Source organism: Salvelinus sp. IW2-2015, linkage group LG15, assembly GCF_002910315.2.
Source record: "Salvelinus sp. IW2-2015 linkage group LG15, ASM291031v2, whole genome shotgun sequence".
NCBI classification, from domain to species: domain Eukaryota; kingdom Metazoa; phylum Chordata; class Actinopteri; order Salmoniformes; family Salmonidae; genus Salvelinus; species Salvelinus sp. IW2-2015.
The window spans coordinates 43,573,375-43,585,840 of NC_036855.1; the positions used below are offsets into that span (position 1 = coordinate 43,573,375).

Genomic DNA, 12,466 nt, shown 5'->3' on the forward strand with positions numbered 1-12,466 from the left:
AAGTGTCTTAATAGGTCATTGGGCCACCACAAACCGCCAGTACAGCTTCAATGCACCTTAGCATAAATTCTACAAGTATGTGGAACTCTATTGGAGGGTTGCGACATCATTCTTCCATAAGAAATTCAATAATTTGGTGTTTTGTTGAAGGCGGTGGAAAACACTGTCTCAGGCGCCGCTCCAGAATCTCCCATAAGTGTTCAACTGGGTTGAGATCTGGTGACTGAGACACACACACCCTTAAAACCCCTATGCTCCTTTGAGACCCCTATTTCAAAGTCAATGAGATTTCTTCTTCTAGCCATGTTAGCCAAAATAAATGGGCAACAGGGCATTTTTATACATGACCCTAAGCATGATGGGATGTTAATTGCTCAATTAACCCAGGAACCACATCTGTGTGGAAACACCTGCTTTCAATATACTTTGTATCCCTTATTTACTCAAGTGTTTCCATTATTTTGGCAGTTACACGTATATCTCCAATGTCAAACTATTGCCTACATTTCCTTTCAATAAAGAGCTACAAATGTAAGGTGTGTGTGTGTGTGTGTGTGTGTGTGTGTGTGTGTGTGTGTGTGTGTGTGTGCGTACATGCATGCGTGGGTGCATGCCTTCGTGCGTATGTGCACGCTTACCCGTCGGACACAGTCTATTTTCGACAGCCGTTGCTGAATCAACTTGATCCAAAGGTCGCCTGGGATTTCCTAAAAAAACAAATGCAACAACAACAAAACCTTTTAATCTCTTGTCATTCCAATACTCACTTCAAAAGGGACCCAAGTTGCCCTCTGCCTCAGAGTGAATCCAGGAAACATCGCAAACGACACAGGAACAACTACTGTATCTCTGATTGGTCTTCCTCTAGACAGATTTCTCTTATGCTTTCTTATGCTAGATGTGTTGTGGCAACACCAATGGGCCTTTGTGGGGATTGAATATTGGCTCTGATCTGAGCTAGCAGGGTGTGCTATGAGACACGGCAGGGATGGACTGTGACCAGAAATTGTCCCGGGCACTTCTAATAACACCGCCCCACTATTTTTCCTCAAGGCCCCCACACCGGCACATTTTTTTCCACAGGGCTCCCATTTTGAAGCCAAAATATGACCATTATATGACAAAACTAACAATTTAGACAAATTAACATGGACCACCTCACCCAGCATTTTCCCAAAATGCCCTAAAGTCAGTCAGTTTCTGCCACACAGCATGCACAGTGTCTGCACATACTCTTTGAAGTGTCACCTAGAGAGAAGTGCCAGCAGCCAAAAGTGTGAGAATGCTTGCACAGCTTCAAGAGGAGAGTATATCTGAAATCTCCTGCTAGATAGACACAAGTCTTCAACCCTCTCCCACTTCCATTACCAGATCACGACTTCAGTACTACTCTAGTAAATATATATATATAAAAACAATTAAAAGCAGTTTCACCTCTACGAAAGACATGGAGTTGTATGTATCAAGCGTCTTCGATCATAATGAATAGTATTATATGGACAAGTATGATCTGATCCTAGATCAGCATTCCTACCCTGAGGTGCTTTATGAATACGGGCCCTGATTCAGAGACACTTATTGCCTTTTATCTTTCTCTCCACCCTGGCTTTTAAATATAAATCACCCAAATAGGCCTTTTAAAGGGGCAGTTCATTGCCAAGGGAAGGACCTTGAAAGACTGGAGGGGAAAGGATAATTAAAATAATCATACCACGAGGACATACTTTTGCAGGCCCTGTGAATTCTTCCTCCTCCTTCTCTTATCTAACTTATTTTCTGATTTGCTGAGATATTTGCATCCACGTAAGTCGAACAACGTTGCCGGCTACTCTTTTTCTCACCTCTTCAGAAGCACAGGAAAGATATCAAAAATACTTGTCATACTTCGATCCCATATTCCATATGATGTAAGATCATGGGACAGTTATTTCTATCAATAATTTTCTATTCCACTTTTTTAAAAGTTAGGAATAATAATTCAGAAATAAGGATACAGTGTCTCTCTAGTTCTTCACAGACACAATAAAATCACCTGAACTGTACCTGTTGCTTGGCTTTGTACTGTAGTGCCTTCTTTGTTAGGTCAGTGTCTTCCTTCAGAATGTTGCTGTCTGTAATATGGATCACTTGAGTGTGTTCACACAGCTTCCTGGCCTGTTGGGATAAAAATAAATGGCTTCAAAATAACAGGACAAATAGGCTATCAGTTCATAGAGGCTATTTATATAACTTTGCCACCCATGTTGAATGTACCACCTGTTGAGATAGCTGTGCTACTCTCTAAGAAAAACATAGTGCAAATAGGTGTGGTTTGGTGGTTTTATGAATACACGCTGCTACTGTATGATACACTGAGAAGCAAAAATATCCGGACAACCAAACCTGGTACAGATGCAGTCTTTTTGTGTGCACATCACAGCACAGATTTTGACCCAGGCAAGCGCAGCATGATCTGCTGTGCTGTGACGTGTAAAAAGAAAATATGTAAACCTTGGTGAATACTGTATGTACATACAGTGGCTTACGAAAGTATTTACCCTCCTTGGTATTTTTCCTATTTTGTTGCCTTACAACCTGGAATAAAAATTTTTTATTTTTGGGGGGTTTGTATCATTTGATTTACACAACATGCCTACCACTTTAAAGATGCAAAATATTTTTTTATTGTGAAACAAACAAGAAATAACACACAAAAAAACTGAACTTGAGCGTGCATAACTATTCACTCCCCCAAAGTCAATACTTTGTAGAGCCACCTTTTGCAGCAATTACAGCTGCAAGTCTCTTGGGATATGCCCTTTGATTTTTGCCCCATTCTTCAAGGCAAAACTGCTCCAGCTCCTTCAAGTTGGAAGTGTTCCGCTGGTGTAGAGTAATCTTTAAGTCAGATTCTCAAGTGGAAAGAGTTCTGGGCTTTGAATAGGCCATTCCAAGACATTTAAATGTTTCCCCTTAAACCACTCGAGTGTTGCTTTAGTAGTATGCTTAGGGTCATTGTCCTGCTGGAAGGTGAATCTCCGTCCCAGTCTCAAATCTCTTGAAGACGGAAACGGGTTTCCCTCAAGAAATTTCCTGTATTTAGCGCCATCCAGCATTCCTTCAATTCTGACCAGTTTCCCAGTCCCTGCCAATGAAAAACATCCCCACAGCATGATGCTGCTACCACCATGCTTCACTGTGGGATAGTGTTCTCGGGGTGATGAGGTGTTGGGTTTGCACCAGACATAGCGTTCTCCTTGATGGCAAAAAGGCTCAATTTTAGTCTCATCTGACCAGAGTACCTTCTTCCATATGTTTGGTGAGTCTCCCACATGCTTTTTGGCGAACATCAAACGTGTTTGCTTATTTTTTTCTTTAAGCAATGGCTTTTTTTCTGGCCACTCTTCCATAAAGCCCAGCTCTGTGGAGTGTACGGCTTAAAGTGGTCCTATGGACAGATACTCCAATCTCCGCTGTGGAGCTTTGCAGCTCCTTCAGGGTTATCTTTAGTTTCTTTGTTGCCTCTCTGATTAACGCCCTCCTTGCCTGGTCTGTGAGTTTTGGTGGGTGGCCCTCTCTTGGCAGGTTTGTTGTGGTGCCGTATTCTTTCCATTTTTTAATAATGGATTTAATGGTGCTCCATGGGATGGTCAAAGTTTCTGATCTGTACTTCTCCATAACTTTGTCCCTGACCTGTTTGAAGAGCTCCTTGGTCTTCATGGTGCCGCTTGCTTGGTGGTGCACCTTGCTTAGCGGTGTTGCAGACTCTGGGGCCTTTCGGAACAGGTGTATATATACTGAGATCATGTGACACTTAAATAAAGTCCACGTGTGTGCAATCTAACTAATTATGTGACTTCTGAAGGTAATTGGTTGCACCAGATCTTATTTAGGGACTTCATAGCAAATACATATGCACGCACCACTTTTCCATTTTATTATTATTATTTTTAAATCATTTCACTTCACCAATTTGGACTATTTTGTGTATGTCCATTACATGAAATCCAAATAAAAATCTATTTAAATTACAGGTTGTAATGCATCAAAATAGGAAAAATGCCAAGGGGGATGAATACTTTTGCAAGGCACTGTAGACTAGCCTTCAATGTTTAAATGCTTGTTGGGACCATGGGAGGTCTACCAGTTGTGACACTGTTTCAGGTATTGGGCCATTTCTGCTAGCCTTTATAAGGGAAGTGGAAGTAAGCCATTTTGGGAAGTCTCTCTCGATGGCGGAAGTGGAAACACTGTCGGATGGCGCATTAAAGTTAATGGAAATGTGTGGAAAATTGTAGCATAAAATTTTTTAGGGCTTAAATTGTTAATGAAGACAAACCTCGGTCTAATAATGCCTCGTTCCTTGTTGGAGTACAATTCATTGGATAAGGATGTGTTTTTGGGAGATCCTTTTGTGGTCAAGAAGATGGTGGAGGACACACTGGGAAAGGTTGAGTCAATCAAAGTGACCAGGAGTGGTATGGTGTTGATTTATTGTATGTCAGAAGAACAAACGAACAGTGCAGTGTATGACACTTGTATTTTCATGAATGTTTAATATTACGATTTTGTATTTTGCGCTCTGCAATTTCACCGGATGTTGTCGTATGTGTCGCGCTGGTTGTTCATGCGGCCAAACAGGTTATGGCCCTGGCCGCCGTGCCAGAATGATTTATTCCTTGGTTTTTCCTCATGTAAGCCTACTACTTGTTTGACAAAAAAGTTACGTAATGTATGTATAGTTTAGGCCTTTGCTTTTTACTTCAATGGATATTTTAGTTGTATCTGTGATTCTTAATGTCATTAGGCTACTTGCATGTCTAATTGCTATTGATAGATATACAGCTTGGCGTTATTTGATGGGTATAGGGACAATAACCAATGTAGCCTAATTAGTTGTGCTCTGAGGTGAACCCTGGCACAGTGCTCCTGTTGTCCTGGCTGTCCACTCCGATGGTGCTGAAATTGGAACATTGGTCCTGAATCGATGTTTATGGTGTGTGCTGTTTTAATGACGGGATCTTTAGCTACCAGTCTGATAAAATAATTATAAGGTTAAAGATAATGATTAAATAATTCAACCCGGAAACATAACCATWAGGGAGTATAGGTTATGGAGCATATATAACGAATAATAAAAATATTAAACATAAGTCCAACTAGGTTGGACTGGGGAAGAGAGGAATGTGTGTGTGTGTGCCTAAAGAAAACACAGACGACAATTAAACTGTGTTTGAACCGACCCGGCTAGAACACTGAGAAATTACGATAGGACAAGGAGTACCTCTCCAGGTTTCCCTAATCTGGGGGGAATGGAACTAAATCGGCTGGGTAGTGATAAACTGTGGTGAGAATTCTGGAGAAGAAGATAGCTCTCCTAATGTTAGTGTGCATGTGTGTGCGTAAGTGAGAAGAATGGTATAAAAGGAATGTCTTTGTATATTAACTGCAGAGCTCTCGTGAATAAACATTGATTTGACTATTGTGAGCTGGGAATTCTGTCTGTTTCATTTAAACCAGAAAATTACAAAATCTGGTTTGCAGACCGATAAGAATAATTGAAATGTATGAACATTGAATAATAAAATTCCATATCACAGTCTTTGAGTGGCTTCTCTTAAGCATTGCATGCTTCAACATAACAGTTGTTGTGTATATGGCTTCATTTCAGATAGGCCAAAATGTTTTTACATTTTGTATGTCGCAGTAGTACGACCAATACCATGTGTAGCCTACTAAAAGAACGTTGGCAAACGTTCACTCTGTTATCACTAATTTGCATTACACAGGCTACTGAAAAAGTAATATCAATACTATGAAAACGCCTCCTCCCTGCCCTCAACACTGGAGCTCCCCGGGGGTGTGCGCTCAGTCCCCTCCTGTACTCCCTGTTCACCCACGACTGCATGGCCAGGCACGACTCCAACACCATCATTAAGTTTGCAGACGACACAACAGTGGTAGGCCTGATCACCGACAACGACGAGACAGCCTATAGGGAGGAGGTCAGAGACCTGGCCGGGTAGTGCCAGAATAACAACCTATCCCTCAACGTAACCAAGAGTAAGGAGATGATTGTGGACTACAGGAAAAGGAGGACCGAACACGCCCCCATTCTCATCGACGGGGCTGCAGTGGAGCAGGTTGAGAGCTTCAAGTTCCTAGGTGTCCACATCAACAACAAACTAGAATGGTCCAAACACACCAAGACAGTCGTGAAGAGGGCACAACAAAGCCTATTCCCCCTCAGGAAACTAAAAAGATTTGGCATGGGTCCTGAGATCCTCAAAAGGTTCTACAGCTGCAACATCGAGAGCATCCTGACTGGTTGCATCACTGCCTGGTACGGCAATTGCTCGGCCTCTGACTGCAAGGCACTACAGAGGGTAGTGCGTACGGCCCAGTACATCACTGGGGCTAAGCTGCCTGCCATCCAGGACCTCTACACCAGGCGGTGTCAGAGGAAGGCCCTAAAAATTGTCAAAGATCCCAGCCACCCCAGTCATAGACTGTTCTCTCTACCGCATGGCAAGCGGTACCGGAGTGCCAAGTCTAGGATAAAAAGGCTTCTCAACTGTTTTTACCCCCAAGCCATAAGACTCCTGAACAGGTAATCAAATGGCTACCCGGGCTATCTGCATTGTGTCCCACCCACCAACCCCTCTTTTACGCTTCTGCTACTCTCTGTTCATCATATATGCATAGTCACGTTAACCATATCTACATGTACATACTACCTCAATCAGCCTGACTAACCGGTATCTGTATGCAGCCTCGCTACTGTATATAGTCTGTCTTTTTACTTATTTCTTTCTTTACCTACCTATTGTTCACCTAATACCTTTTTTGCACTATTGGTTAGAGCCTGTAAGTAAGCATTTCACTGTAAGGTCTACACCTGTTGTATTCGGCGCACGTGAAAAATAAACTTTGATTGATATATTTATTTTTAAATGTTTTTATTTAACCTTTATTTAACTAAGCAAGTCACATATCTAACAGCAATATAGCCTATAATTCTAATTATTGAAGTTTAAGCTATGAAGCATGCAAGAAAATTTTTGCCATGGTGCTCATTCTGTGGAGCTGATCTGTGCGTGTTGGTAGGCGCACATTATGTGTAGGCCTAGGTAGCTATTTAAACTCAGCAAAAAAAGAAATGTCCTTTTTCAGGACCCTGTCTTTCAAAGATAATTCGTAAAAATCCAAATAACTTCACAGATCTTCATTGTAAAGGGTTTAACACTGTTTCCCATGCTTGTTCAATGAACCATAAACAATTAATGAACATGCACCTGTGGAACGGTCGTTAAGACAAACAGCTTACAGACGGTAGGCAATTAAGATCTCAGTTATTGAAAACTTAGGACACTAAAGAGGCCTTTCTACTGACTCTGAAAAATACCAAAAGAAAGATGCCCAGGGTCCCTGCTCATCTGCGTGAACGTGCCTTAGGCATGCTGCAAGGAGGCATGATGACTGCAGATGCGGCCAGGGCAATAAATTGCAATGTCCGTACTGTGAGACGCCTAAGACAGCGCTACAGGGAGACAGGACGGACAGCTGATCGTCCTCGCAGTGGCAGACCACGTGTAACACCTGCACAGGATCGGTACATCCGAACATCACACCTGCGGCACAAGTACACAAGTACAGGATGGAAACAATAACTGCCCGAGTTACACCAGGAACGCACAATCCCTCCATCAGTGCTCAGACGCAATAGGCTGAGAGAGGCTGGACTGAGGGCTTGTAGGCCTGTTGTAAGGCAGGTCCTCGCCAGACATCGCGTTTATCATCGAAGGAATGAGCGTTACACCGAGGCCTGTGCTCTGGAACGGGATCGATTTGGAGGTGGAGGGTCCGTCATAATCTGGGGAGGTGTGTCACAGCATCATCGGACTGAGCTTGTTGTCATTGCAGGCAATCTCAACGCTGTGCGTTACAGGGAAGACATCCTCCTCCCTCATGTGGTACTCTTCCTGCAGGCTCATCCTGAAATGACCCTCCAGCATGACAATGCCAACAGCCATACTGCTCGTTCTGTGTGTGATTTCCTGCCAGACAGGAATGTCAGTGTACTGCCATGGCCAACGAAGAGCCTGGATCTCAATCCCATTGAGCACGTCTGGGACCTGTTGGATCGGAGGGTGAGGGCTAGGGCCATTCCCCCCAGAAATGTCTGGAAACGTGCAGGCTCTTCGTGGAGTGGAAGAGTGGGGTAACATCTCACAGCAAAAACTGGCAAATCTGGTGCAGTCCATGAGGAGATGCACTGCAGTACTTAATGCAGCTGGTGGCCACACCAGATACTGACTGTTACTTTTTGATTTTGACCCCCCTTTGTTCAGGGACACATTATTCCATTTCTGTTAATCACATGTCTGTGGAACTTGTCCAGTTTATGTCTCAGTTGTTGAATCTTATGTTCATACAAATATTTACACGTTAAGTTTGCTGAAAATAAAACGCAGTTGACAGTGAGTTTCTTTTTTTGCTGAGTTTATGTCGTAGTGGGCACATATCTTTCTTGTGTTCTATAAAACGATAGTTGTTGATGTGTACGTCTACATTTCAGATACTACTGTTCAAATATACAAAAATGTAGGACCAATCTACCTTGTTTTATTAGGGCTCTAAAGCAATACTACCCCCATGGATTTAAATGCTCCCTCAGGCATGTCATCCTGGATCTGGGCCTGGTCAAACTAACAAGAAATCGGAGAAACTTTACATAATTGTGAATGCAGCAAAAAGGGTTTTGGATCTCCAGGACTTTACAGCTGAAACAACATTATTTTTTGTTGTTGTTACATTTCACCCCACACAGTAGGTGGCGGCATGCACCTATAATGTACGTTTGCGGACCACCATAATACCATAGAGGAAGAAGGCTGTCATTTTTTTTGGTGTTCGATCATAACGTTCGGTTTCGAAAGTGAACACAGTGTTGCGTTTGATTGGTGGAGCTAAATAGCCATGGCACGTAGCTCAGATGGGAGTAAGTCTGAGATGGATGAAGGCAGTAGTATTAGTGAGGAGTCTACCTACACGACTGTACGGGAGAAAAATAAGAAAAGGTTCAGAAAAGGGGATGAGGGTTGATTTACCACAGATGGGGACATAAATAGAAGGGGGTAATCTAGAAGAGCAAACAGGCAGGAGATGAGGTACAGAAGAACAAAGTAATGATTGTCTTTTCTGAGCCAACCAGCAAAATGTTACAACCGATTACATTGTCAAAAGCCATCAAATCAGATATAGGACATGTAAAAGATGCTAGGTGCGTAGGGAAAGGAAAGGTATTGATATTTGCAGTTAATATAACTCAGAGGGACAAGATATTGAAAATGGAGGCTCTAAATGGAGGTAGGGTGAAATGCCATATCGCTTGCAGAATGGCGAAAGTGAGAGGGGTGATTGCGGGAGTACTGATGGAGGTGTCAATAGACGAGTTTAAGAGGGAGGTGAAAAGTGGTTGAGGCGAGGAGAATGAACAGTAAGAAAAGGGAGGATGGTGTAGAAAGCACTACAGTGCTGCTAGAGTTTGAAGGGAATCTGTTGCCGTTTGTAAAACCAGGTAAAAATCCCACTAGGGCGGGCAGTTATAGGCTTATCGAGCTGACATCCAATATGTGTAAGTTGATGGAAAAGATGATAGTGAGTAGGATGATGTATTTCTTGGATGTTAGGGGTTTGATGAGTTTCAGGAGACGGAGGTCTGCCATGGATGCCCTGGTTACAGTTAGTACAGAGATAGCAAAGGCCCTGACAATAAAAGAGGTGATGAGTGTTGTGCGTTTTGACATTGAGAAACCTTACAATTCCATGTGGAGGGAAGGGTTGTTGATCAAGTTGAGTGCATTGGTCTGTATAACTGGATCATGGACTTCCTTTTCGATCGAGTCATACGGGTGAGGGTTGGATCCGAATTATCAATCCGGTTTAAAGTGGACAATGGTACTCCTAAGGAAAGTGTGGTTAGTCTGGTGTTGTTCACCCTGATGATAGATTACATATTTAAGGAGGTGGGATAGGGAGTGGGTATTGGCCTTGTATGCTGATGATGGGCTGTATGGAAGAGAAGTGGGAATGTGAAATATGTGATGAAGAAGATGCAAGAAGCTGTGGGAGTGTGCAAGATTGGTCTCTAACATGGGGGTTTAGGATGTCTGTGGCCAAGTCCTGCTTTATGGTCTTTTCTAGGAGGAAGGTTAAAGATGTTAGGGCTGCAAATATACAGTCAGGATATAGGTAGGGCGTCTGAGTTTAAGTATGTTGTTTGATGAGAGTATTGAAATTAAATGTAGAAAGGTGGTGAACCTCATAAAGGCAGTGTCAGGATATGATTAGGGGTCGGGTAGACAAACACTGTTGTATATGTGCCATGCATTGATCAGGTTATCTTTGGATTATGGGTGCTTTGTATATGCATCGTCAGCCAAAACTGTACTATAGTGCTGGAAAGGATACAGTCAAGGGCACTGAGATTATGTGTGGGTGACTTCAGGACGGCATTGCAGGTGGATTGTGGGGAACTACCACTGAGGATAAGGCGTGGCAAACTGCATTAATGTACTGGGCGAGGTTTAAAGGGAGTTCATTAAAAACCTCTTAGGGGTCTAGGCAACTGGGGAATGCTAGGAGCGAGGAGGGGGTAAGCAGAGGGTATAAGGGTGGACAATCGGGCAGAAGGTTGTAGAATATGGACTGGGGGAGAGAAAGATAGGGCCGGCAATTGCATTGGGGAACGTCTCTCTGTGCCCGTTTCCGAAACCAAATGTAGATGTGGACATGATTGAGGGCAGGAGCGAATGGGGTGAGGACATGAGATGGTGTGTGGAGAGATATATAGATAAATCGGTTTTATTTGTTTTTAAGGATATATACAGATGGTTCAAAGGATCCAGTCAGTGGAAGGGTGGGGGCTGGGGTGTATATCCCAGACTTCAATGTTGGAGTTTGTAAGCGGTTAACTGATTATGTGTCAGTGTATATGCGGCAGAGTTGATGGCCATGATTATAGGTTTGAGATGGTTGGAGGTGAAACCACTGAGGTGCGATCTGCTCTGATTGGGCTGCAGTGTTGTTTGGGCTGCAGTCCCTCACTAACTTTAAACATCAGCTATCATCTGTAAATAGCCCATCTAATCTACCTACCTCTTCCCCATATTGTTTTTATTTACTTTTCTGCTCTTTTGCACACCAGTATTTTTACTTGCACATCATCATCTGCACATGTATCGCTCCAGTGTTAATTTGCTAAATTGTAATTACTTGCTACTATGGCCTATTTATTGCCTTACCTCCTCACGCCATTTGCACACACTGTATATAGACAATTTTTTTTCTATTGTTATTGACTGTACGCTTGTTTATTCCATGTGTAACTGTGTTGTTGTTTGTGTCGCACTGCTTTGCTTTATCTTGGCCAGGTCGCAGTTGTAAATGAGAACTTGTTCTCAACTAGCCTACCTGGTGAAATAAAGGTGGGGAAAAAAGTGTGAAGGCGGGCAGGTTGGATAGGGGAGACTTTTTGTGGAGATGATGGTGCTGTTAATGGGATTGGAGAGGATGGGAGTGGTGGTAAGCTTTTGTTGGGTTCCCGCCCATGTGGGTGTGGAGGGTAATGAGAAGGCTGATGTGGTGGCTAAGAGTGCTGTGAGGAGAGAGGTGGTAGATATTCAGGTCACACTGGGCCACAGGGAAGTCAAGTCCTTGATCCAGGCAAAAGGGCTCGATCTTTGGCAAAGGGAGTGGGATGCTCGTAGTAAGGGGAGGCAATTTTATTGCATGCATCGATCAGTAAAAGAAGACGTGGGGAGTATGGGATGTAGGACACGAAGTTGTGTGGAGTAGACTACGGTTTGGGCACACAGGTTTGAATGCCAAGTTGTGGATGATAGGAAGACATGAAACAGGTCTGTGTGATGAGTGTTTAGTGGAGGAAATGGTGGAGCATGTGTTGATATTTTGTGAACTGTATGACATACACAACCACATTCAAAAGTTTGGGGTCACTTAGAAATGTCCTTGTTTTTGAAAGAAAATTAATTTCTGTCCATTAAAACAACATCAAATTGATCAGAAATACAATGTAGACATCGTTAATGTTGTAAATGACTATTGTAGCTGGAAACGGCAGATTTTTTTCATGGAATATCTACATTAGGTGTACAGAGGCCCATTATCAGCAACCCATCACTCGTGTTCCAATGGCACGTTGTGTTAGCTAATCCAAGTTTATCATTTTAAAAAGGCTAATTGATCATTAGAAAACCCTTTCGCAATTATGTTAGCACAGCTGAAAACTGTTGTTCTGATTAAAGATGCAATAAAACTGGGCTTCTTTAGACTAGTTGAGTATCTGGAGCATCAGCATTTGTGGGTTTGATTACAGGCAAAAATGGCCAGAAACAAAAAACGTACTTCTGAAACTCGTCAGTCTATTCTTGTTCTGAGAAATAAAGGCTATTCCATGCGAGAA

The 12,466-nt window shown here is 42.8% G+C and overlaps 1 protein-coding gene across 4 annotated transcripts in view; it reads right to left on the reverse strand.

Annotated features, from left to right (window-relative positions):
* Positions 1 to 12,466, reverse strand: part of ak8 (adenylate kinase 8) — a 71,472-nt gene that overhangs the window by 55,552 nt on the left and 3,454 nt on the right. For all 4 annotated transcript variants that reach the window (XM_024002649.2, XM_024002645.2, XM_024002646.2 and 1 more), the window contains 2 exons: positions 2,044 to 2,154; positions 639 to 707 (listed from right to left, as the gene is read on the reverse strand). In XM_024002649.2, the coding sequence (XP_023858417.1) occupies positions 639 to 707; positions 2,044 to 2,154 (180 nt within the window). The remainder of the gene's footprint in view (positions 1 to 638; positions 708 to 2,043; positions 2,155 to 12,466) is intronic.